This window comes from Staurois parvus, unplaced genomic scaffold, assembly GCF_062004578.1.
Source record: "Staurois parvus isolate SC_StPar_1 unplaced genomic scaffold, SC_StPar_1.0 ptg000287l, whole genome shotgun sequence".
In the NCBI taxonomy this organism is placed as follows: domain Eukaryota; kingdom Metazoa; phylum Chordata; class Amphibia; order Anura; family Ranidae; genus Staurois; species Staurois parvus.
In genome coordinates this window covers 22,364,621-22,392,229 of record NW_028318083.1, presented here as the reverse complement: position 1 = coordinate 22,392,229, position 27,609 = coordinate 22,364,621, and the positions used below count along the sequence as shown (strand labels likewise).

The following is a 27,609-nucleotide window of genomic DNA, read 5'->3' as shown; positions in this document are numbered from 1 at the left end:
TCTGCTTTTTTCCCCAAGTTTATTAACTTTACAAATGATTTTTACAAGCCTAAAAAACACAAATCAAGACTTTGCAATTGATTTAAACAAACACATTTGAAGTCTAACTGATGTCCCTGATGCTGACATTTTAGGACGCAAACTCCTATGCTGCAAAAGTGATAATTTAGCAGCAATGTTTTGTGTACATAAAATGGTCTGTAGGTGCAAATCAACATATCCTAACAATGGCACTTGACAAACCAAAGTTAAGGATGTACCCGAGAGGTTTTCATGGAACCTGTAACATACAAGTAGTGTGCATGGCAATTCTTGGCCTAGATTAATTTTTTTTCAGGGTATAAATATAAAACATGGGCCCTACAGAGGTTTTCTGCATAATTTAACTGTTCTGCTACATAAAAATGATGCAGTCTTTTTATTTTTTTTTTCCCCCCACGGAACCTTACTAACCCCCCAAAAATTACCATTTTTACATTCATCTAGATGACCTACATTACAAATTTTAAATTTACAAGAACAATTGGAGCTAGCAGAAAAGTCTATTTAATATGATGCAAAAAGCAGTGGTGTGCAGTAATCCATAGCAACCAGATATCCTCTTCCAGCAGGTTATGCACATTAAGGCGTTTTGTTTAAAAGATGACCATACTGTTGTAGATTGCTTTCCGTTATGGAGATTAATGTTGTAAGGACCACAAGACGCCACACAGCTGACACCATGATTTCTGCATGTGGTGCACATCGCCTTAGAAAAGCCTATTCATTCCTATGGAGAAGCTGTCTATTGCTGGGATGCAAAAATATGGCCTCTGCATAGTGATCCATGACATTTTTCAGCACAGGTACAGGGAAATTTTCAGCAGTGTATATGTGGCTCTCTGTGACCAGTGTGTCTCTTGCAAGAGAGTAGGCAGTTGCGTACAAGCCATTATGGGGTAACTTAAAGGATAAATATACAAAAGTATAGCTAATCTTTAATGATTATTATTGGTAACTGCAGAACACTATTGATAAAGAAACACTCACTGAACAGCTGTGTCAGGCTGGCTCTATACAAACTGGAAAGCTACTTCTAAGAAGGATTACAGTAAATGCCATAAACCTAGGCAATTCAAACTTTGCATGTTATTAAATAATGCATCAGCAGAGGTTTCATTAAGTGAAATGTTATGTCAAAGCGATTAGCAGATCCACAGATTGAGGTATCTGAAGTTCTATGCAAATTTTCACTTTTCCTCCAAATGCTGAGTTTTGCCCTACTCCTCCTTTGGCCTCAATGAACAACAGCTAGACGGCAGGTGAAGAAAAGGGTGAGCATTGCATATTACATTGTCGGGTCTGCTGATTGTTTTGACAGTTTTCACTACTTATGTATTTTTTCCCACTCTATTTTCAGTTTGAATTGTCTAGATTTTTGGTAAATCATTTTTTGGTGATTTATCCTTTGTAAGCTTAATCCTGGCAAAGTTGTATCTGGTGCAAAATAATGTTAATAGTGCAAGAGAACAATGTTCTGAGGACATCCAGAGGGCCAAAAAAGAGGTAAAAATGTCTGGTTCCTAGAAAATCCGTCCATTCTGATGAAACAATCCTTTTTGCTCATGTACCAAAACAGTCCATTAGTTGCTTAGATGACAGTGTGCAAATGAAGTTCAAGAGATTAGCTCAGTTTCATGTCGGGCAATTGCTGGAGGCAATGTTGTTCCACAAGGACCTTGGAAGTGGAACCTAGAGAAAAAACAAAACAAAAAAAAAAAAAAGACAAAAAGAAAGTTAAACAGGATGCATTTATTGGAAATTTAAGACATTTGTGATGGTGGGACATGACAGCCTGAGAAAGCCGTGGAAGGTGGGGAGGGAGAGGGGAGAATGCCCCCTCCCGCTGCTGGTAAAAGCAATCCAGGGACTATTTACCCACTTGGACTGCTCTTACAAGAAAGCTCTAAAAAACAACAACGGGGTGATGCTTGCAGCTGCAGGTATCATTCCCGTATAAACACTCAAACTCCAGCGATGTACTGGTACTTCGCTGGAACTGAAGCGCTTAATGACTCCCTATAATTATCTCTGTCTTAATGTCTAAAGCAGCCCATAGACGAGTCAAAAACCGAACAAAAATTAAATATTGATCTGCTATTGACAATTCTTTCATTTTTTGCATCAGTGTGCCCGTTGTAACACATGCAGTTTGTGCCGCAATGCCTGATCCAACAAATTCCTAATTGTTGATAGGGAAACTGTACAGAAAAGTAAAATAAAAAATTAACTGCGAATGAACTAGGAAAGTATGACTCGGAAGGAAAAGAATGTTTACAGGCAAGAAAGTTCTTTCATACATTCAACTAGCAGGCAATGAGAATGAGCTAAATTTGACCTCATGTACTAAAGCACTCCCAGCACCAGGAAACATCAGCAGTACATACTGTGTCTTCTAAGAGTGGAATACCTAAATGTGTTTGTATTAGCTGCTTCCGAGCCACCCTATAGCAGAAATACTGCTACAGGGAGGCACGGATGGACAAAATAGTATGTATGTACGTACGTATATCTATCACACACATGATTTTGCAGTTACGGGTAGGGGGTGCGTGTGCGCCCTACCAGCACCACCATTCAAGGCCTCGGCTGTCAATCACCGGGTCCCGGCTGGTGATTCCTCGCCGGCACACAGTGATCACCGAGTATTTCCGACGGGGAAAAGACCTGTGTATAAAAACACAGATCTCTCCCTTGTCAGCCCAAGCAAACTGCTTTGTATGGCTCCGCATAGCCATACAAAGCAGTGTGCTTACAGTGTAAAGCACGCACAAAACTAACCCTTTGATCACCCCAGATGTTAACCCCTTCCTGCCCAGTGCCATTAGTACAGAGTCAGTGCTTTTTATTAGCAATCACTGTATTGGTGTCACTGGGGATGTCATCGACACCAAGCCAGTTCCCCCCTAGTGTCAGAATGCTCGTCGTAGTCCCGCTATAAGTCACTGATCGCTGCCATTACTAGTAAAAATAAATAAATAAATAAAAATCCAGTATATATAACCGCCATTTGTAAGAGCGATTACTTTCATGTAAACCAATTAATTTGCACATATTTGGTTTTTTTTTTTAGCAAAGACATGTAGCACAATACATTTTGGCCTAAATTATGACAAAATGTGATTTTTAAAATGATTTTTAGTGCACAGGTTTGATAGCAAAAAGTAAAATAATTTTATTTTTTCTCAAAATTGTCAGTCTTTTTTTTTTTAGTTTATAGAGCAAAAAATAAAAAAAATGCACAGGAAGTCAAATACCACTGAAAGAAAGCTCTATTTGTGAGTATAAAAAAAAAAAAAAAAGACATAAAATTTCATTTGGGTGCAGCACCGCATGACCGTACAATTGTCAGTTAAAGCAATGCAGCGCCGTATCGCAAAAAATGGCCTGGTCAGAAAGGGGGGATAAATCTCTGGAGGTCAAGTGGTTAAAATGTAAAAATGTCAACACATGATTGCACTAAGCAGACTAGGCAAAGTGAAGGGGAAAAAAAAAATTTTTTAGCAGTGTAAATTTCAAAACAAGGATGGCACAATTGTATGATAAAATGAACGCCATTTTTTGTTTTTTGTTCGACAGAACGTTCAGTCTTCAACTCTTCTATGGGCTGCCTAAGAGTAACGGGAATTGGGTAAAATGATCCAAATTACAGGATTGATTTTAAGCAACATATAACAAAATTGTTGGGCACTCAAGGTAAAATCATTCCTATCAAATAGCATCTCTTTTATATACATGATGCTTTAGAAACACAACTAATGTTTGTGTTGGAAAAAAGCAGGTAAGGCTTAAAAACCTTGACAGTTACTATTAATATTTGTCTCCCCCATCATAGAGATTTCCCCTCACATTCTGTCCTAGAGGCATCCTTTAAAACCTTGAGGGCTCATTCACACCATGGTGCAAAGACGGGAGTTTCTGCACAAGTTCTTCAAAGGCACAACCAAATCAATTGTTCACACCACAACACTAGTGTCAGCTGCATATTTTATCTGCGCAGAAATCTGCAAGGTGTATAAAACTCATTGAAAACGCACATGAAAACTGATATCTCTGCAAGTGAAATCTGTGTGTCAGTTTCCATCAGTTTTTCTGCACATATGGTGTGAATGAGGCCTTAAAGTGGAGAGTTACAGTGCCTGCAAGAGAACCGAAATCCTCCCTAAAATGTGGATTTATCTCTGGTGGCCAGATTTCCCATTGCTTTCTGACCCCCTGACCTGAGAACAGTTCAGGTAGTAAATGTAAAGATAAATCTCACCAACAAGGATACAGAGAAGTAACAACCTGGGACATGTTATACAAAGCACTACCGTGAAGAGGTATGAAGGCTTCACAAACAGTATGGGATGACTAAACAGTAGCATGGCGGCAATCATCTCCTTTCAGGCACGATTTCTTTTACTGAATTTTAAACTGAGCAGTCCTGGAAGAATTCAATTTGACCCAGAGGCATAACTTGAAGCTTGTAAGCCCCGATGCAAAAGGTAACTTGGGGTCCCTCACTACCACCTGACACTTCTAGCGAGTGCCAAGATACTCCCACACGCATGCCAAGATACTCCCACACGCATGCCAAGATACTCCACATTATTTCAGATCTCTATTTACATATTGAGAGGGTAATTCAAAAGATTTTGAAGAAACTGTCCACATTTTCACATACCTCTTCAATTATTTTGAATACTTGTAAGCAGATCCCGGCACGGGCCCTCCGAGTTTAATGAATCACCTACGCAGATTGATGTGGCAAGCGCTATTCCTCGGTGACAGTGTAAAGACCAATTCACACATTGTGTTGGTGACAGATGTTTTACTGCATCAGACAACTGCAAGCACACATAGAAAACTGTTTCCTGTGTTTCCCATTCACAATGCAACACAGCCTGGAGCTGTGCTGCAGACTACTGCAATAAAATGCAGACATGTTGTAGCACGCTGTACAGAATTGCAAGGCACTGTACAGCCCCTCCCTACACTGCTGTATAGCCGCGTGAAAGAATTGTTTTGGATAAACAGTATTTGAAGTTTACAAATATATACACAACAAAAAAAAAGGAAGCTGTCTGATGCACTGAATTGCACACCACACTGCCCCGGCTGCAGCCAGGAGTGGACAGCTGCCAGACAAGTAAAGAGCTCTAGAATCTGTCCGCTCTAGTGTGAATACAGCCTCTATCCCAGAGTTTTCAACCTTATTTAAATTCAAGATTTTACTTTGATGAATTGACTCTTATTATCTCATGTGAGATTTCTGAAAAATGGGTCGTGTTCATATAGTATGCGGTAACCTTTAGTGAATGGACCTCTTATTCTGATATTTTAGCTGTGTGAATTAAGGCATGGCCTAATATTCTTCACAGTGACTGCAAGTAATTCTACTTTGGACTAATCACAAGAGGTGCAGCAACAGCTAAGTCATAAAAAAGGTTAAACATACAAATTGCAGAATGTAAAGTATATTTACATTCTGATTTGTGAAAATTACTGTCTTCAATACCAATCTAGCAGGAACACAACAGAAATTTTAGCTCAAGACGCTTCTTACGTAAAGCCCAAAGTTGCAGGTGTACTTTCCATGTTGAACTCGGCAACAGGCACTCCTCGAGCAGCCACTTGTGGTGCAAACATGGCAGCAGGATAGACAACTGATGAAGTTCCAACCTGCAAAAGGAATCAACATGACAGCATGATTAGAACAAATAGGATCACCGCATCACTATGTTGCACTGTATGATGGATTTTCTGAAATGAGATACATATACTAATACAGATCTAAGATGTGTTGGGCACATTTTGGCTCTGAAGTGGATAAACACAGTCAATCTTTATTTTCTTATCTCCATTACCACTTACCACCAAACACAAGTCACATGTTTCTAATTCTTTCTCCACTTCTCCAAGAAGACTGGAATCCAGAGTCTCACCAAACCATACAACATTAGGTCGGAGAAGACCACGGCAGCCACTTTCTTCACACCTGTCAGCAGATACAAAAGACATCATGGGTTACTTCAAGAATCTGATTTTACTTCTCCCAACATTAATGGGAAGTGGCTTATATATAAATGTTTATAAAATACTTTCTTCAGTTGTATTAAAAAAAAAAAAAAAAAAAAAAAAAAGGGAAGGAGGACAACAGGTTTGTCTACAAATATTCACCTTGGTAATTCGTCTACTGGAATTGCAGCATCAGTAGCATCAGGTTCAGGAGCACTAACAGAAACAAAGAAACAACACCATTACATAAGACAATATTTAAAGGAAGAAAAAAAAAAAAAAAACTCAACAGTCAAGAACTTTGCTCAAGACAAATCCTTAAAATCCTTCAAGCCTCCTGAGAACTTTGTGGTGCATTACTTGGTTGCTTCTAGACCATAAAGCAGAACTTCATGCTAAAAAGGAGTGATACATAATACTTTTTTTTTTTTTGGGGAGTACCTAGTTTTAATAGGTACCTGCTCACACTTCTGCTAGGACCCCCCCTCTCTTCGCTTGCAGCCTTCTGGAACACGTTACAGGTCCCAGAAGGCTGTGGGTCCATTCACAAAGCGCAGCGCCACTTGCACATGCGCGGTGGTAAGCCGGCTGTAATTTCCCACCACACTTACCAGCTAGCCTGGGAAAATAGTTTGTGATGTATGTTCCCCTTCCATGTACAGCCTACTGCAAAGGCTAGCCATACATTGTGGTGGTTACCTTTTGTATAGCTTGTTTGCTGAATTGGTGTGGGGGCACATTTGATGCTTTCAGCTGCCATTGCGCTCTTGAGTGTCCAATGTGCTCCATTGCCTTTAGGGAGGAGAGGGCTACCTCCAGGCAAACCTACCGTTAATTTATCTGTAAATGCTCCAACTTGGCGACACTATAGTTAGGACTGCAGTATACAGGAGGAGCCTTGATGTGGGCAGTTTCCACATATATTTGCATATGTGTGCAACGAATCCCTGTTTTAACGTGAATTGTTAGACAGGGTCAATTTGGTTTTTTTTTGCGGGCTAGCTGGAAAGTGTGCTGAGAAATTGTTTTGGCTGTGAATCCACAAAGAATCACAGCCAGCTAAACATGCCTGGAACCAGAAGACTGGTGAAGAACTGGCCAGCTGAGGACGGAGCTGGATTTTTGAACAGGTAACTGTCCTTTTATTAAAAGTCAGCAGCTACAGGATTTGTAGCTGCAGACTGTATTTTTTTTTCTTCTTCTAGAGCAAGGAACGTCTTTAAAATGTTATAAATTCTCAGGCCTATCTCCTCTATGCATAATTAAAGCAGATACTTAGCTGAGAACCACCACTCTCAAATCACAATATTGCGGCCTGCATTAGACTTCAACTGATCACATTTGGGGTGCATGTTCCAGCAAACAGCAATTTTCTGCTCTAGGTAACCTTATAGCTGTACTAATGCTAGCAAGTCTGAATAATTTACTTTAATCATTCTATAAAAATCCAATCTTGCTACCTTTATCAGGATTCCCCCTGGACTTCCAAATGGTTCTGCATCCTCTTTTCACAAAATCTGCACTGTGTAACCTTTCACTGTTTCTCAAATGTGATGGACAAGGCTGCAGTGGTCTTGCTAACTAACATTATGGCTTGCACCTTTACAGGCCCAGATTTAGCAGCACGCAGAAGATGAGGATACTAAGAACAATGCCCTTTATAAGCATGCAAAGAAAACCTCCCCTCCTCTGATGTAACAGTGTAAGTGTATCAGCAAATTGCGAGCGTCGTGAAGTCACCAAGTGAGGGGCTTGATGACGTCATGGTGCTCGCAATTTGCCGATATACTTACACTATCACATCAGAGGAGTGAAGGCTCTCTTTGTATGCTTATAAACGTCATTTTTGGATTCATATGCGAATATCTGGTGCGACTGAGCACCTGCACAATGGGAGTGGTCATGTTTTTAATACAGTGGTGCAATTTAAAGGATAAAGCACTATTGTGTTTTACTCATTTTTTCTGACATGTATGCTGAGTGGAGGAGGAAAGATTAAAGGGATTGGTTATCTTTGGACGAAGAGTGCAAATACAAGATACACCTGCCAGTTTATGTCCACCTCAAGGGACACATGCTTTTTTTGACCTAACTATATGTGAGGTCAAAAACTCCAGGTGAGGGCACATCTGGTGTTTGAGGTGGAGGATTACGTTTTATGAAGATATGGAGTTATGAAGTTTGTTGAAGTTAAAGAAATCACAATATGAAGAGACTTTGCAACTATTCATGTTCACTAATTTTAATATAATTTTGTTTGCATTCACGTGTTTTAAGTACCATTTAAAGGAAGCATGGCACTCTATGCTTTTTTACCTTTAACAATATTGCTCACAAACTTTTTCTGGATGGTTAGGCTTTGACATGTACCAATGACCCACTACAAGCTACTAGCTCAAAAGAGGGGCTTGCCCATGTTAGGGCCTTGCTCTAACCCAACCTGAGAAACTAGATGCAAACATAAAAGTCAAGTGAAAATCTTACCCTTTTCCTTCAAGAGCAGGACATATAGGGCTCTTATAATTTTCCTTCACACTGCCACAAGTGTTACATCGGGTCTTAAATAAGCTACCTAATTGAAAATGAAATGCAGATCATAAATAAAACTCTAAGCGATTGTTTTTATTACAAGCATTACGTGAATGATCTATACTATTTTAGTCTAAATAAAAGAAAAAACAATTTTTTTTTTTTTTTTTTAACAGTTGAAGAAAAAAAAACAAACAAACAATCTTAGCCCCCATTCACACCGGAGTGTGTTGCGTGGTTCATGAAGCAGGACAACACTCAATGTAAAGATTCCCGTTATATCCACTTACACCTGAGCATTGTGCTGCCAGTTGTCACATGAAACACACAGGAGATTTTCTCGGGTGGAATTGCGCATTTTCGGCTCCATAGACTTAAATTGGAGCACATGACATAAGCGATCTAAAGCATTTTTCACACATTTGGCACCTGGTTTCCATCTCCTAGCAATCTCATGCTGGTGAACAAAATAGAAAATTTACGAGTGTCTATGCTGTATGTGGGCCCACAAGAATCTCTACAATCCCAGTGATGCCTATTACAACAACCGTGGCATGCAGCAGAAAGGCCTGGGAAGAAATTAGCATCAGTCAAAAGCTCTGACAGTACATGAAACCACACAGAAAAACCAGGAGGCAGGCACAAGGACAAAGCTGATGTATGGGGATTGAGTTATCAAAATTGGAGAGTGCAAACTCTGATGCAGCAATGCATGGTAGTCAATCAGCTTCTAACTTCAGCTTGTTCAATTAAGCTTTGGCAATAAAACCTGGAAGTTGGTTGGTTTCTATGCAGAGCTGCATCAGATTTTGCACTCTCCGGTTTTAGTAAATTAACTCCAGTATCATAGATGACACATTGGCCAAAATAAAAATGCCTGAAGCTTGGAAACATGAAAAGCAATTCAAAAATCACACACAAAAAAAAAAAGCTTCAACATTGCATGAAAACACTCACTCAATTATGAATGGGGGTTACTGTAGAGGAATTCATAAAATACATTTTTCAGTAGTGCTTCTCTGGTTATTAAGAGACAATCACAAACCATGCCTCCAGCCTACCATGAATTTCAAAGAGATTGCGTGTCCCAGCTTTGTGATGCAGCTCATCAATATTCTGTGTTATCACCACCACCTTCCTGCCTTGCTTGCTGAGCCGAGATTCACACTCTGCAATGGCGAGATGTGCTGGGTTTGGACTTTTCGTCAGCATCACTTCTCTGCGGTAATGATAAAATTCCCAAACACGTGAGGGATTCCTGACAAAGGCCTCGGGTGTTGCCAAATTCTGGGATGAAATAATGAAAGTTGCTTTAATATTACATAGATGATGTGAGCAACATGTGTCCAACTGTACGGAGATGTTTTTTGTAGAAGGAGAATTAAACAATGTTTAAAAATGTAGATATTTACACTTTAACAATTTGCTTATATACTTATACTTGTGCCATGGCAGTGGCAACAAAAATTATAGAAGCGCAATAAGTACCAGTCAAACAAAAAACAAATAAATAAATGTCAGCAACTACAAAAACTTTATTAACCACTTGTCTACCAAGCACTTATACCCCCTTCCTGCCCAGGCCAATTTGCATCTTTCAGCGCTGTCGCACTTTAAATGACAATTGCGTGGTCAAATGACACTGTACCCATATGAAATTTTTATCATTTTTTTTCCACACAAATAGAGATTTATTTTGGTGGTATTTAATCGCTGCTGGGTGTTTCATTTTTTGCGCTAAGGAAAAAAAAAAAAAGTTTCTTTGTTTCGATTATAAAATTTTGCAAACAGGTAAGTTTCCTACTTCACTGATATGCGTTCATGAGGCTGCATTGATGGGCACAGGTGGGTGGCACTGCAGGGCACAGGTGGTTGGCACTGATCATCAGTGCCCTGATGATCAGTGCCGATCACATCTGACAATTGCCGGCAGTACAGCGTGAGGAAAGTGCAGCCGATAACCAGCAACTGTATTTACCCGGTAATCTGCTGTGTCATTGGACACGTGGTAAAAAGCCGCTGTGATTGGCCGTTTACCGTATCCCGTAGTCATAGGACACAACGATTACCGGCGTCGTGTTCTGGAATGATGTCCATGGACATCGTCCCAGAATCAAACAACTACGCTGTCGCCGTCTTTCAGCTACAGTGCGGTAGGGAACTGGTTTAAAAAAAAAAAAAGACACCCGAGTGTCCCACGATTCAGCGATGTATTCACTTGCAGCTGGGTTCACTAGCCATCCTTGCTCCCCAGCTCTGGCATCTTAATTTGCAGCTTCACAGCCGGGCGCCAACTTCACATGTGCGAGTAGCGCTGCACCTTGTGAATGGTCCCATCGTTTTCTGGGACCGGTCACTTGTCCCAGAAGATTATGGAGAGGGAGGGGGTAGAATAACTTCCAATCACCTCGGTGATCGCACCAGAAGTGGGTACCTGCTTCCCCCCCCCCCAAAAAAAAGGTGCCAATTCCTCACAGGGACCAGTACTTCAAGTGGAACTTTCCCTTTTGGGTGTAGCTCTGCTTTAAAGGGGAACACTATGCATTTTTAAATGGATTACAAAAAAAACAAAAACGAACAAAAAAAAAAAAACCACACACCTATATTCCCAATGCACTGGACTGTTTATATCCTTTCTGTATGTAACTGGACAGACATCTCAACCATTTCATCATCTTTTCTGCATTCATTCTAAAGGTTTCAACAATGTAACACACATGCAATTTACACTTTAGGGTTGATTTACTAAAAATCTGGTGAAGCTCTGCCTGGTAGCCAATCATCTTCCAACTTTAACTTTTTCAATTAACCACTTCCAGTCCAGGCCAATTTTGACATTGCTGCAGCAATGACCGAGATATCAGCCTTCCTACGTTGCTGGACGAGAAGTAGTTAAGCTTTGAGGAAAAAAAAAATCTGGAAGCGGATTGGTTTCTATGCAAAGCTGCACCAGATTTTACACAATCCAGATTTAGCAGATCAACCCCCCTGTGTCTTGACCGTTGACATAAAAAAAGGTAAAGGGTGCATTCACACTGGCAAATGCACCTGCACTCCAATAAGATGCGAGAACCCCAGAAAAAAGTTCCTGTGATTAGTTTCAGGAGGCCACCCCTCTAAAAGCAATGGGAGTCTGCCGACTCCTGTAGCTAATCGTGGTCACTAGCATTCAATCTTTCATGTAATGATCATATGAGAATGATCAGCCGTGGCTGCAACCAGTCTGCATCCAAGGCTGATCACTCGCATGTGATAGCTGCATGAGAGATTACATCCAAGTGGCCGTGATTAGCTTTGGAAGTTGGCAGCCTTTTATTACTTTCAATGGGGCCGCTTCCCTCAGACTAGTGGTAGGAAGGCGCTGCTGAGGTTCTGTCATCTAATCGGAGTGCAAGTGCATTCCTGTGAATGCACCCTAAATGTTTCAGTGAGCTACTTTTATTGCTTTAGAAGCAGACAGACAAAAACAACAAACCTGGATGTAGCAGACAACAATTTGCAGCATCCTAGATGTGTATTTTATCTTTTATCTTAAAGCTTCATTTACATTAAAATGCACATATTAAAAAAAGGGGTCATTTTAGCACTATATCATTTATAACATGGTAAAGCAGATTCATGAAAAGCAAAAAAGGTATGATGAACCACAATAATAAGATCCCTTTCCTAATCAAACTGATAAAACATGTAATTTGATTTATTGTGATGGCTAACGTCATCTCTGCTTTTTGCACATAATTTGGGTTCCTTTGCTTCTAAAACTAGTTTAAGACACTTCAGATTATATGAACCTTCCATAAAAACAAGCTTACAGATCATAACGGATTTACAGCCTATGCGTTAAACAGATCTATCCCTCTGAAAGTCCATAAATATAACATGAAATGCTATACAGTTGATACCAACGCTTACCTGAGCTTGCCATTTTCTCCAGAATCCTCCAGCACCCCTGAAAGTAGGAACTCCACTCTCTGCACTAACTCCAGCTCCTGTAATAACTGCTATATGTTTTGCCTTAGCAAATACTTCTCGAAATTCAGCCAGATCTATTACATGTGAGAAATGATGTAAGATTAAAAAGAATGCAGTGTTAATGTTACTACTATTTAGTATGTAAAGAACCTAATGTCTGTTATATATAATCTCCAGCTTCTTCTATCTCTTGAAGGCTACAGTTTTTTGTAACCTTGTAGTAGATTGTGATTGACCACCCCCCTCTTCCAAGACCATAAGGTGTCACTTGCTTACAGCTGGGCTACCCAATTATTTGTGTGTTGGACATTATAGACGTGTGACACCATTATTTGGCTTTGCATTGTCCACAGCTGCTGGGCAGAACTGGGATTTCTAGTGAGGATATCTTCTAACTGTACTCCTTGAGAGATAAAAAGTGGCCAGTGTGTGATTTAGCTTGCCGACAACCAAGGAAAACTGAAATGAAATGAAAGGGTTGGTCTTTAAAATATACAGGAAAAATGTTAATATACTAGATGAGCCTTCAATCTTTTTACCCTGAGGAACCCTTAAAATGATTTTCAGGTCTTGGGGAATCCTTGCTAAAACCAATTCATTGGGACATTGGGAAACATGCGCCTTACACTGGTAGCCAGTAGAAAGAAGACCCCCTTTACAGTAATGGCCAGAATGCCAACCTTACAGACAGCTAAAAATCACTGGTATCATGCCACTAACTCTGCCATGTGGCGTTGGCCCCAGAACTATGCAGGCACCATCAAATGGGAGGTCAATCAGCCACAGCTCAAGGAACCCCTAGCAACCTCCACAGGAGAATGGCTGTACTAGACATCTGTTGATGTACCCATGCAGTCAAATACACAAGTGCATAATTGCAAGTAGAAAATCTTAATTTACTAGTTCTGAACTACGTAGATGTAAAATCCTTCAAGCAGTCCCTCAATTAAATCAATTCACAAAGCACATTGTTCTTTATTTTGGCTAAAGAAATATTTGCACTGAAACATTCAATTCACACAAACACTAATTGTGTGGCATCGTTATTTATAAGAAAGTTACCAACTGCAAGCCTTCATTTAGAACGCTACTGCATTTTTTTCAGGAAAACAAATTCTAGCTTTACCTCCCAGGGCTACATTAAGCCCTGGTTCACACTAGTGCGATTTCAGATGCGACTTGAGTTGCACAACAATGGAAATCATGTTGTTTTTCAATGGTGTCTGTTCACTTCAATGCAACCAAAGAATTAATGTTTCCAAGGAGCGATTTTGGAAAAGGGTCCTGTACTACTTTGATGCGATTCCAGCTTGATATTGGCCTCATAGAAAATGCAAACCACATCCAAGTAGCACTACATAAATCGCACTGAAAGTCAGATCACAGCAGGGTAAACCTAGCCTTAATGTTGTCTTCAACAGACACCTCAGGTTAGAATCAGGTTAACATTTGTGATGATATTTGTGACTCGAATTTACGAAATGTAATATTATAACATTGATGTAGTAAATGCAATATTTATGCTTACATGGTAATAAAATACTGAATACATTATTGCTTTAATGAAACAATACCAAAGTATGGCATGAAAGAATAGTTACTGGGTCCTGCTGCAAAACCACTCTGATTACAGGAAGATCTAGCAAATATCTACTGCAATTGTTAGTGGCTGAGTGGGATTTTAACACTTTCCTGCAGCTGCCTCCTGGCCCTTTAACTGGATTGAAATGCCGGGAGGCAGAGGCAGGCATTCTGATCATGTGACCATTGTGGTTGGCTATCAAAGCAGTCACATGATCAGAAAGCTCCCGATAGCAAGTATACATCAGGAGCTTTCCGTTACGTGTTAGTTGCTGTGCGGGGAGTACAGAATGAGCCTGCTCTCGAGTAAATTGTTCACCAATAGATGCATATTTATGGCCACTTGGCATTAAAATCCACCCGCCGAAAGACAGCATATATGTGCCACATTGGCAGGAAGAAGTTAATGGCAGTAAAGCAGGATATACAGGCAGAGTGCTTTTTTTTTTTTTCTTCTTTCAGCCAGCGGCGGGTTGAATCTAGAAAATCTCAACAGATCCCCACATCCATACAAGCGATGTGGATGCAGAAATCTTCCCTGCTGCTCTATTGCATTCTGACAGTGTGAAATCTCCCTGTAAGAATTAAGCCTTGCAGCCATTGGTATCTGCTGATCAAATGGTGGTTTTCCAGCAGGATCGTTAGACAGAAGCCAGTCATTGGACTGGCTTCTGCTGAACAGACAGGGCTACACATGTATCGAAATGCTGTACATATATACACCAGCTTTACTGCCCCACTATCCTGAAAGATAATTGAGCTATGGGCATTTACTGTAGCTAATCTTTGCTTCTTCATCAAAGTTGACCCTACAGATAAAATTTGGTTCAAACATTTATAGCAGCATCAGAGCATTCCATGGTACGATTGTGGACTTGACAAATATCTCATGAAGACCCTGAACAACATTGCAATGTCAAGGTTTTGAATTCTACGTTTGATTTTGGGATGAAGACGTGCATTACAATAAAGTACACTTTTTCACAAACAAAAATTACAGTCATAGTTTAAATTCTAACTATGAATGTGCTTTTTGTTCAAGAAAAATTTTACATCCCTCTCCTTTGATTTTCTTCATCATCAAGACTGAAAACGATTGTTGATTTGACTACATTAACTATTATAAAAAATTGACTGAATGTTTCAAAAACTATTTTTTTATAGCCAACTTCTTTCTGGTGTGAAGTATTTCAAGTTAATATGCTACTAAAGCAAATAAAAGTGAGATAAAATAGTCAGAACAATATAGGAGCAATGTCTACCTAATGATGATATGATCAAACATTTTAAACTGTAGTTATGGCTGGGCATAGACAGCTCAAATTCTGTCCATTTAGCCGGTGAGAGAGAAAAAAAAAATACTTGAGCAATGGCTACATCTGATAGGATGCAGTTACTGTTCAGGCTTTAAAGTGTTACTAAACCCAGGACCTTGCATTCACTATATCTGGTCTCCCACAGTACACACAACATGGAAATGAAATTATTTTAGTAAATATAAACTGCTAAATACATTTTCTCATCAGCTGTTAGAGCAGTCTTATGACTTCAGCAGAGCACTGGTTAAAGCTTGTAGGAGGTGTTTTCTTTCTGCTCTAGGAGGATGTGAAAGTCCTGACCTCTGTCTGGACAGTGCTGATCACTTGCCCTCTCCCAAGAAGAAAAAAAAAACCTCTCTAGCAATACACACCAAACTGAGCATGTGCATGTGTATACAGATTCAGTCTATCAGGTGGTCATTTCAACAAGAGGAGGGACAGAGAAGACAGGATCAGCCTTTTCACACAATGCAGAGGATTAACCCCTTAGGTTCCACAGTGAGTATAACAAGCATGCTTTACTGCTATACAGACGGATTTTACTGTTGTGGGTTTAGCAACACCATGTTTCCACCTGGCTCAACTAGTTGAGCTGGCTGGTACTTGCAGAGACACTCATGTTTGAATTTCAGACCATTCAACAGCCTTTATAAAAAAAATAATCTTGGGAGTTTTGTGTATGTTGCCTTATTGTAAGTACCATGCACAATTCATATTAAACATAGATGTTGGTTTTCTTTTAAAGAAAAGCTTTAAACAGTTGAATGGAAATGACATCTTATAGCAAATGTACAGACCGTTTCTACCAACACAGCAATACTTACTAGAGCTTGGCCGTGCCATGTCAACCACAATGCCCTTCTTTCTTCCTGGCTTCAATCCAAAGTAAACCTGGGTTACCAGTCTCCGAGTGTGGAATGGAAGAAAAATCATTGGGACTGACTAGGCTACCTAAAAGACAAAACATGGAAACAGGCATATCAAATCAAAAATGGTAACTGTGTAAATATCGGAGCACATATAAAAAGTAACAAAAACAATAAAAACAGAAAATGTTTTCTGTGAAGCAAGCTTTGACAATGTCACAGATACGTTCACCCATATGTTTGTTAGCTATAAAAAGTGCACTATGAAGTTTCAGAGGCTCTAAACCTATTCATTCTCCCGTGTAGTAAACTGATCAATGGAAGTTCGACCAACATGTGAAACCTGGTTTAAAGTCACAGGTTGCAGTGTTCAGCATCTTACCATGACAAACAGCAGAGAAGTGTATATCTTTGCCTTGCAGAGCAAGTCCTAAGCATACAGCCTAAGTCACAAGCAATATACAGGAGAGACGTGCTGTTCCAGGCATCACACTCAAAGTGCTACGTGAGCAGAGAGCTTGACATCTGAAATTTGCTGACAATAGACCCCCCTCCTTCGACTGGGCAGCTTCCTCCACAACAGCTTGCCATACATACATCACCCTGTGTAGTTTTTGACATCTGTCTGGAGTAAAGGAGTGTAAAAAGATGTGGAGCAGTCTGTATGTAGTCAATTCTAGTTCATACAGATTGCCTTCAGAACAAATAATAGAGAAGAAAAGAGCAGAGAGTCAAATCCCAGTTCTTCCTTACTATACACACACACACCATAGAATTACTATTTAATAGAATACTTTGATATAGAAAGTAGCGGTGCACCGAAATGAAAATTCTCGTGCCGAAACCGAAAATTCAAAATGCACTTAGCCAAAAACTGAAATGTGCAGTTTTTAAAAATGAATATATTTTTGGGAAAAAAATACTTTGATTAAAAAAACAAAAAACAATATAATATAAAATTGGAAAGAGGATGTTACAGTGAGTAAATAGATATCCACACTTTAAAGTTGCGCACGCTCATGGAATGGCGTGAAACTGCGGTACTTAAAAATCTCCATGGGTGATGCTTTAAAAAGGTCTACAGGTTAGCAGTGCAAAGTTACAGAGGAAGTCGAGAACGAGAATTATTGCTCTTGCTCTGATGTTCGTGGAGATAACCTCAAGTGTGTGAACACCATTTACATATGTGGGCATGGCCTACATATGTGTTCACCATTACTCGCGAGCACGGGGACTTTAAACTTCCTCAAGAAGGCACATGTACAGCCCTGTCTGAAGTTTGTCAATATCTAAATGATTCAGAGAAGGATTGGGAGTAAGTGCTGTTGTCAGACCAAAATTTAGCTCTTTGGCATTAACTCGACTCGCCGTGTTTGGAGGAAGAAAAATGCTGACTATGACCCTAAGAACACCCACTCTACAGTCAATCAGATGGAAACATTATGCTTTTGGGCTGTTTTTCTGCTAAAGGTACAGGCCGACTTTGCTGCATTGAGGGGCCAATGGACGGGGCCATGTATTGTAAAATCTTGGATGAGAACCATCTTCCCTTAGCCAGAACACTGAAGATGGGTCATGGATGGGTGTTCCAGCATGACAATGACCTAAAACATACCGCCAAGGCAACAAAGAAGTGGCTCAAGAAGAAGTACATTAAAGTCATGGAGTAGCCTAGCCAGTCTCCAGACCTTAATCCTTTAGAAAATGTATGGAGGGAAGTGAAACTTCAAGTTGCCAAGCGACAGCCAAAAAAACCTTAAGGATTTAGAAAAGATTTGTAAAAAGTAGACCAAAATCCCTCCTGAGATGTGTGCAAACCTGGTAACCAACTACAAGAAACGTCTTACCTCTGTGCTTGCCAACAAGAGTTTCTCCACCAAGTACCAAGTCATGTTTTGCTTGAGGATCAAATGCTTATTTTACTCACGGAACTGCAATGTTTTTCCCTGGGAAAAAGGTAGACCGCACAGCAGGCTCTCTTTAACCGCCTCCTGCCCGCCATATAAGGTAATGACGTGCGCAAGGCGGTTCTCTCATTCTAAGCGGGCATGCACGGCTCCAGGAGCGCGGCGATCCCTCGGACACAGCGGATCACCGATCAACGGAAAGAGCCGAAGATGTCGGCTTGGTCATGTGATCAGCTGTGTTCAATCACAGCTGATCACATGTAAATAGGAAATGCCGGTTATCGGCATCTCTCTCCTCACTAGCTGTTACGCTGACAGCTTGAGAGGCGAGCCGGAAATCGGCATTACTTGGAGGGGACATGTACACTGATGATCAGTGTGCCCTGATGATTTGTGTAGCCCCAGCAGTGCCATCTGTCAGTGCCCATCAATGCCAACTGTCATTGCCCATCAATGCCACGTGCCAGTGCCCATCAGTGCCTCATCAATGCCACATATCAGTGCCTACCAGTGCACATCAATGCCACATATCAGTGCCCATCTGAGCTGCCTTTCAGTGTCACCAGTCAGTGCCACCTATCAGTGCTGCCTATCAGTGCCACCTACTAGTGCCTCCTCAGCAGTGCACATCAGTGCAGCCTCATTACCACACATCAGTGGAGAAAAATCACTTACTTACAAAAACTAAGAAAAACTTATTTTTTTTCAAAATTTTTAATTTAAATTTAAAAAAAAAACCCCAGAGGTGAGTAAATACCACCAAAAAAAAGCTGTCTCAAAAAAATGATAAAAAATGTCATATGGGTACAGTGTTGCATGACCGCGCAATTGTCATTCAAAGTGTGACAGTGCTGAAAGCTGAAAACTGGCCTGGGCAGGAAGGGGGTATAACTGCCCTGTAGGCTAGTGGTTGAAATCTGACTGGTCGTCAGTTTTATTTCAAAGGTTGCAAAATATCAAAACAAAAACAGAAAACTAAATCCTTGCCATCCAGGCACTAACTAAACACAGACGTTTTCCTATCTCACTGGTGAAGGGCTTCTCCCTGTCACCAACAAAAAATGAAACAATAGGCAAACCCTTTTCCTGGTTGGTATAACACACACTTTCATGCACAGCTCTCTCAGGAATGGCTGAGTCCCAGGCCACGAGCAACTCCATGCTCCAGCCCTGCCTTATTTATACCAACTGCTGGTGGTCATAAGTGGAGCACAAAATCCGGTCCGGAACCACCTCTGCCATTGTGGCTCAGAAAACCCGGAGTGGACGCCACCTTAAACTCCCAAATATGATTGCATGCGAGGTGACACATAGCATAGATACAAGACAATTCAGTACAGGAGGAATCAGAGGGCCCTGCTCAATAGAGCTTACAATCTAAAAATAGAGTCAAGGGATAAAAAGTGGATACCTGTTGTGGAGGGATGAGTTGATGGAGAAAGGGAATGGCTTCTCTGAAGAGAAGGGATTTCAAGGATTGTAAGGAGTTCCATAAGATGGGGGAGGCTCAGGAAAGGACCTGGAGAAGAAAATGGGGGGAGGTGACAAGGGAGCAAGAAAGCAGGAGGTCTTGGGACAAATGAAGAGCAAGATTTGGTTGGCATTTTGAGACCAGGTTAGTGATGCAGATGGTGGCAGAGTTGTGGATAGCTATGTAAGTTATTGTTAGTATTTGGATTTAATTTGTTGGGTGAGCAGTGAAAGGATTGACAGAGAGGGGTAGCAGACATGGAATGGTTGGTGAGGTGCATGAGTCTGGCAACAGCATTCATGATGGAAGGAAGGGGAGATAGCTTATGTAAACGTAATCCAATGAGGAGGGAGTTCCAATCGTTGAGAGATAACCAAGGAGTGAATTAGATGCTTTGTGATGTCATTGCTTACGAAGGGGCATATTTTGGAGATGTTGCGGAGGTGGAAAGTTTGGACAGTGATTAGATGTGGGGGTGAAAGGAAAGATTCCAGAATTACACCTAGCACTCTGGCATGAGGGGACAGGTTGATAGTTGTGTCATTGATCTTGACAGAGAAGTCCGGATAAGGGGCACTTGGGGGAGGAAATATTATGAGCTCGGTATTGGAGAGGAAGTGGTGTGACATCCAGATTGAGATGTCTGTTAGTAAATTAGAGATGCGTGAGAATACTGACGGAGTGATCTGAGAGAGAGATTTGGGTGTCTTCAGCATAGAAATGGTATTGAAAGCCAAAAGAGGCTATCAACTGACTCAGGGAGGAGGTGTAGATTGAGAATAGCAGAGGTCCAAGAACAGAACCTTGGTGGACCCCCCGACAGAAAAAGGAGGAGGAGAGGAGGAAGTAGAAATGTAAGTGACACTGAAGGTGCGGTGGGATAGGTAGAATGAGAACCAACAAAGAGTACAGTCATGGAGACCAAAGGAGTAACATTTTTAGAGGAGGATGGGGTGGTCAACTGTATCAAAGGCAGCCGAAAGGTCCTGGATGAGGAGTACAGAATAGCGGACCAGTAGTTTTGCCTGTTAGTAAATTGTTTGAGCTTTTAGGACAGCAGTTTCTGTGGAGAGTGGAGGGCAAAATCCAGACTGAAGAGGATCAAGAAGGTTATTCTCAGTGAGGTGATCACTCAGTAGGTTGTAGACCAAACATTCAAGGAGTTTGGGGGGAAAAGAGGAGCAAGGAGATGGGGCAAAGGTTCAGATTGTTGAGGTCCAAAGAGGACTTTTTAAGTTTTAGGGTGAGAGCTGGGGAAGATACCAGAAGAGAGGGACAGATTGAAGATGTTAGAGAGTGTAGGATAGAACCAGAGGGTAACTGTAGTATTTGAGTGGAAACGGTCCAGGGGGCAGGTGGTTAGGTGGGCGTTAGAAAAAAGTTTAGCAATGTTCCCTATTGTAAGTAATTTGAATGGGGGAATTATTGAGTGTACCTGTGGACATGGGGTGTTAAGTGGGGAGGTATCTGTACAGTGGAGATACCATCATGAATTGCAGTTGGAGGAAGAGGAGGATGAAGAGAGAGCAAAACGAATACGGTGGTGATCAGAGAGGAAAAGGACTGTTGGCGAGGTTGCAAGGAATGCATAGGTAGGAGAATACAAGGTCAAGGTTGTTGCTATCAAAGTGAGTAGAGGCATGTATCCATTGCTTCAGATCAAAAGAGGAGTTTAGACTGAGAAGTTTAATAGAATTCTTATTAAAGTAAGACTTTAGACAAAACTTTTTTTTTTTTTCATTTTGGATAGAATAAGGGAGGGTTATAACCCGTCAGATTTTCTTTTTTTTTCACCATCTGTGTCCCATTGCAGAGATTTTCCTTCACTTCCTGTGCAATAGCCAAACAGGAAGTGAGAGGAAATTCCTGCAAATTAAGGGAATTCCTTGTGGACCCCCAGGTCACCAGAACTAGTATCCCTATTAAAAGATTTCCCCTCTATTACTTTTCTGGGGACAACCCAAAATATAGAGAGGGTGAATCTCCATAACTGGGGCACAAACAGCAATAAAAACAACAGTGTTTCTAATCCATCTCCACTCTGTCCAAAACAACAAACAAAAAAAGGTTTTGCCTTTTGTTATACTTTAACAGGGAAGCTGAAGTTAGCGAAAAAGATTGTGGGAGTTTCAGAAGAGAAAGTAGGGTAGCCAAGCAAAGAAATCATCAAGGAAAGTTGATACCAGTCCAGGGGGCCGGTAGATCACAGCAATTCCTAACAAAAGTGGTGAAAATAGACATATAAAGTGAGCTTCATAATTATGGAGAAGGACAGAGAAGGAGAAGAGTGAAGAACCTTAAAAGGTACTTTGTGAGAATAGGAGGATTCCCACTCTACCTTCCTTCCATCCACTAGGTCTGGGAGAGCAAGTCTAGAGAAGACCACCATGGGAGAGGGAAGCAGGAAAAGCAGTGTCGGATTCATGATTTCGGGTTTCAGTAACTGCAAGTAGATTAAAAGAGCGAGTGTTTAAGAGGTCATGGACAGAGGTGACTTTGTTGCAAACAGAGAGGGCATTCCAAAGTGTGCAGGAGAATGGGAGGCTGGTTTTGGGCAAAAGAGGAATGGAAACTAAATTTTGTTGATTGCGACTGCTTCTAGAGGAGAATGCACAGAATTTGCAGGAACACAGTGAGGGGGAATACACCCAGGTAGACAGGAACAGAATCAGAAATTACAGCTTGTAGATCCCAGTACTGGAGTAATAATAAAAGCAGACAGGGACTGACTCAGCCAGCTAGACTTTATCTATAAACTAATGTTATCAATTTAATCCTTAAGAACCCATAAACGCAGCAAATATGCTGCATGTACCATGCGTGGCACACACTGGATGACAATACATGTTCATTAACAAAGTATGTTGGAGTGCCATTCAGAATAAATGGTACCACCTGGCACAAACACATGTAGCATACATTACCACAAGCTGCTCATGGTACTGCAACACAGTAGTGTGAACAGGCCCTTTAAGTTTGGGGAAATTCTAAAACTTCTCGTGGTGGGCTTTCCCTGTATTGTACAGTAGATGACATCAGAGTGCCTGCAACTGATTGGGAACCAAAGGCTTAGGAAATAGATTGCTCAGAGAGGAGGAAGCCTGCAGGAGTGAGGAAAAAGGCAAGTAAAAATGCTTTTACTGATGCCCTAGACCAGGGTTCCACCAGAGGTTGTTAGGGGTTCCTTGAGCAATGAGCAATTCCTGCCTCTCAGATAAGATCCCACTGACACCACTGATCCTTTTAGCTATCTGTAAGGGGGGAATTCTTCCCAATGACCACAAATGTGAGGAGCAGTCCTCTCACTGACCATCATATTAATGTATCATGGGTTCTAGATATAATACATTTTAGCAGGGGTTTCCTGAGATTGGAAAGTTATTTCAAGGGTTCCTCTGTGCGGACCAGGTTGAGAAAGATTACCCTAGACCAGTGGTCCCCAAACTGCGTCCCTGGGGCCAGATGTGGCCCTTCGCTTGCCTTTTTCTGGCCCTTGAGGCATTATTCCTGCCACTGACACCAGCAATGGGCAGAATTCCTACCACTGACACCAACAATGGAGCACTATTCCTTTCACTCACACCTACAATGGGGCATAATTCCTACCACTGACACCAACAGTGGGGCACTATTCCTTTCACTCACACCTACGATGGGGCATAATTCCTACCACTGACACCAACAATGGAGCACTATTCCTTTCACACCTACAATGGGGCATAAATTCCTTTCCCTGACAACTAAAATGGGACACTATTCCTTTCACTCACACCAACGATGGGGCATAAATTCATTTCACTGACAACTAAAATGTGACACTATTCATACACTAATATACAGTTGTGCTCAAAAGTTTGCATACCCTGGCCTTCAGAATACGCACTATAAATGTACAATCTAATAGATGTCTTTTGGCACCCATGCCATGTGAAACTGCCATTAGGGACAGATATGTGCCCCTGGATGCTGGCAGTTTACGCTCAAGAGCGCACATCCATTTCTAATCACAGGGAATCGCTCTGTGTGTGACTACATGTGAATAGCTGTAAACACCATCAGCCTGTCATTGTTTCTTTTGTATTCTAAACAAAAACTACAGAACAAAAAGTCTGCATGATTATACTACAACTTGCAAACAGTTGTGTCCTCCCATTAATATCAACAAAAGACAAAATGGTTAGCACTTCCGCCTGGCAGTACTAAGGACGTTGGTTTAAATCCCAACCACGGCACCACCTGCCTGGAGTTTGCATGTTCTCCCTGTGCCTGTGTGGGTTTCCTCCAGGTACTCCGGTTTCCTCCCACACTCCAAAGACATGCTGGTAGGTGAATTGGATCCTGTCTAAATTGTCCCTAGTATGTGTATGTATGAATGTGAGTTAGGGACCTTAGATTGTACACCCCTTGAGGGTTAGGGACTGATGTGAATGTACAATATATATGTAAAGAGCTGCATGAATTGACGGTTCTATATAAGTACCCTCCCTCCTAGATTGTAAGCTCCAAGGAGCAGGGTCCTCCTATCCCTCTTGTATTGAACTGTATTGTTGCTGTATTGTCTCCTGTTATATTGGAAAGCGCTGAGCAAACTGATGGCGCTATATAAATCCTGTATAATAATACCAGAGATAAATAAATAAAAAAGTGCAACAGGCAACTCCAGATTTCAGGCTGAATTCACACTGGCTCGTGATAAAACGTAGGAAAAATTCATGTACATTTCCATCCTTTTGCACTTTTACCTCACGTGTTGACATATCTTGATGCGCATTTCCTGTGACATCACATCCAGTGGGTCACAAAATAATTTTTTCTGTTTACATGTTTTGACCTGTGTTGCATTTAAATGCATAATGTTACATTTTAATGCAATGCAAAGTGTAGGACACGTAAAAGCTTTTTTTTTTTTTTTTTTAGGTGTCCTTGTGTTGATCTGCATATTACAGCTGTGCTAAAACACAGATCCTCGCACTATTGTGAACTAGCCCTAGTCTGCCCATCTGCTCCCAGGCTAATGCCGGCCACAGACAGGTCGAAAATCGGCCAGGAAAAGAAAAAAAAAAACGGCCAATTTTAGCACTATTAGTGGGTTAATTGGTCGGCCGTTGGACAATGATGGGCAAATCGGGAAGAGGAAGAAGGGGAGGAAAAAGAAGGAAGAAGGGGAGGAAAAAGAAGGAAGAAGGGGAGGAAAAAGAAGGAAAGGAAGAAAGGAAGGAAAAAAGGAAGGAAAAAGGAAGGAAAAAAGGAAGGAAAAAGGAAGGAAAAAAGGAAGGAAAAAGGAAGGAAAAAAGGAAGGAAAAAGGAAGGAAAAAAGGAAGGAAAAAGGAAGGAAAAAAGGAAGGAAAAAGGAAGGAAGGAAGGAAAAAGGAAGAAAGGAAGGAAAAAGGAAGAAAGGAAGGAAAAAGGAAGAAAGGAAGGAAAAAGGAAGAAGGAAGGAAAAAGGAAGGGGGAAGGAAAAAGGGAGGAGAAGAAAGAAGGGAGGAGAAGAAAGAAGGGAGGAGAAGAAAGAAGGGAGGAGAAGAAAGAAGGGAGGAGAAGAAAGAAGGGAGGAGAAGAAAGAAGGGAGGAGAAGAAAGAAGGGAGGAGAAGAAAGAAGGGAGGAGAAGAAAGAAGGGAGGAGAAGAAAGAAGGGAGGAGAAGAAAGAAGGGAGGAGAAGAAAGAAGGGAGGAGAAGAAAGAAGGGAGGAGAAGAAAGGCGGGACGAGAAGAAAGGCGGGACCACTCACACCAGTGGACACACCCTTCACTATGTATAACGTGCACCAGCTGGTGTACATGGCAAAGGGGCGTTTCAATGCATTGTTACTTTGTTTACCTTTATCGAAATGTCAAAAATGACATTTCATTCAAATCTATTCTCCACAGCACATGGTGATGCGCATCCCAAACATTGCGTAAAAAATGCAGCTACTTTTTTGTTCATTGCACGCTAGGTCCTTTCCCATACGGGAGTAAAAACCTTTTTTCCACTGATCTGAGCACAGGTCCAGTATTGTCTATGGAACAATACGCACAGCTGTGTAAAGATCAGCAATACAGAGCCATAAAATGAAATGAGAAAATGTTACATTTGGAAGCAGTCATTTATGCGCATGCCTATATTGCAACACTGGAAGAGGATTCCTTTACACGTGGAACAGTTTATTCAGGATCTTTCTGCCAACAAGATCCTGAGTATAAACAGAAGGCTGGGTTCACACCTATGCAGGTTGCATTTGAGCCATTTCTGCATTGCGTTTAATTTTTCACTTTTAATTTTTCTTGTTGCTAGGCAGATTTAAAACATAAAATGCACTATATGCTTTTCTGCAGCGTTTCCATTGAAGTCTATAGAACCAAAAATGCAACTTTTTGTCTTCAAAAAGGTCCTTGACCCTTTTCAAAAAACGCATCGGGTGAAAACGTGCAGATGTGAACATGTTCCATAGGAAATCATGTTATCTCCTAGATTGTAAGCTCCAAGGATCAGGCCCTCCTATCCCTCTTGTATTGAACTGTATTGCTGCTGTATTGTCTCCCGTTATATCGTAAAGCGCTAAGCAAACTGTTGGCACAATATAAATCCTGTATAATAATAATAAATGGACTGTACTACGTTTCTGCAAAATGCTGCAGAAAATGCTTAGTTGTGGACCTAGGGTTAGTAAATAATTACATCTGCATACAACTGGTCTATGGCTAGGTTCACACCTACGCAGGTTGCATTTGAGCAGTTTCTGCCACTTTTTTTTTTCCCATTTTTTTAAATTTTACTTGTTGCTAGGCAGATGTAAAAAAATGCAAAACGCATCAAAAACACACTACATGCTTTTCTGCAGCGTTTCTATCCAAGGCTATAAAACCAAAAATGCAACTTTTGGTATTCAAACAAGCCCCTGACCCTTTCCAAAAAAGGCACCGGGTGAAAACGCACATGTGTAAACATGTCCCATAGGAAATCATGCTAAATCTCCTAGATTGTAAGCTCCAAGGGGCAGGGCCCTCCTATCCCTCTTGTATTGAACTGTATTGTTGCTGTATTGTCTCCTGTTATATTGTAAAGCGCTGAGCAAACTGTTGGCGCTATATAAATCCTGTATAATAAATGGACTGTACTGCGTTTCAGCAAAACGCTCACGTGGGAACCTAGGGTTACATTGGTGTGCACAGGGCCTTGTGTATAGACAGGCCTGATCAAGGCTGCCCAGTACAGATGGTGTAAATGAGCCCCAAATATTTCCTGTGCAGTTTAATCCCAGCCGGGCAGCCAATCATCAGCATGCTTTGAGTACAAGGCCACACATGTCATAGAGGGGTCAGGACTGGCAGCACGTGTCTACATGTCCCCACACAGGGAATATGTGTACAAAGTCACCTCTGACAGTATTCATAGGCAGATCGGACCCCTGCAACTGCTTTACAGCCCTGAAATCAATGTGTACACACCCACACTGACATGCACATGGGGGATGGAACAACATACAAGGCCGATCTGCAGAGTAGGAAGCCAGCATGGCAAGAACTCATCATCGCCTCTGAGCAGCGTGCCCCCACCTTCCTCTATCCGGTAGATCGGCCCTCCCATACAGCCCCCCTTCCACACTACTCCCCACATCACACATCTCTGTTACCTGCCGAGCAGCCAGGCCTGCAACTACTCCAATAAACAAGTGTGACAGCCACACACACATACAGCCTGCAGCACCCCCTATCGACTGCTGCCAGGACTACAGTGACCGCTTCTACAGGGACATCTACTTCCACATGGCGCCCCCTCAGTGTAGCTGAGTTCTTATAACCTGCTCCCATGTTCCCTGACAGGCTGGGCTCACTTCACAAATGTTACCTGACATTGATATTTTAGTAATGAAAGACTTTCCACTTTGTTTCTAGATTAAGAAGTTATAAAACAAAAAGGGCTGCCCGCAAAATAAAAGAAAAAA

General features: G+C 41.3%; 1 protein-coding gene across 3 annotated transcripts; it reads right to left on the bottom strand.

The window, feature by feature from the left end:
• SIRT5 (sirtuin 5) lies at positions 1-27,412 on the bottom strand. Of its 3 annotated transcripts, none has more exons than XM_089682301.1 (9): positions 27,298-27,412; positions 16,265-16,391; positions 12,481-12,614; positions 9,630-9,855; positions 8,524-8,611; positions 6,202-6,255; positions 5,896-6,019; positions 5,588-5,703; positions 1-1,731 (listed from the first exon to the last, which is right to left on the bottom strand). In XM_089682301.1, exons 2-9 carry the CDS (start codon positions 16,371-16,373, stop codon positions 1,656-1,658), a joined length of 927 nt encoding a protein of 308 aa, XP_089538427.1. In that variant the 5' UTR covers positions 16,374-16,391; positions 27,298-27,412; the 3' UTR covers positions 1-1,655. The 3 variants fall into 3 exon arrangements, with proteins under 3 accessions (XP_089538427.1, XP_089538428.1, XP_089538429.1); XM_089682302.1 differs by lacking the exon at positions 27,298-27,412 and adding an exon at positions 27,150-27,260; XM_089682303.1 differs by lacking the exons at positions 12,481-12,614; positions 27,298-27,412 and having other exon boundaries at positions 16,265-16,393.
• Positions 27,413-27,609: the final 197 nt, after the last annotated feature.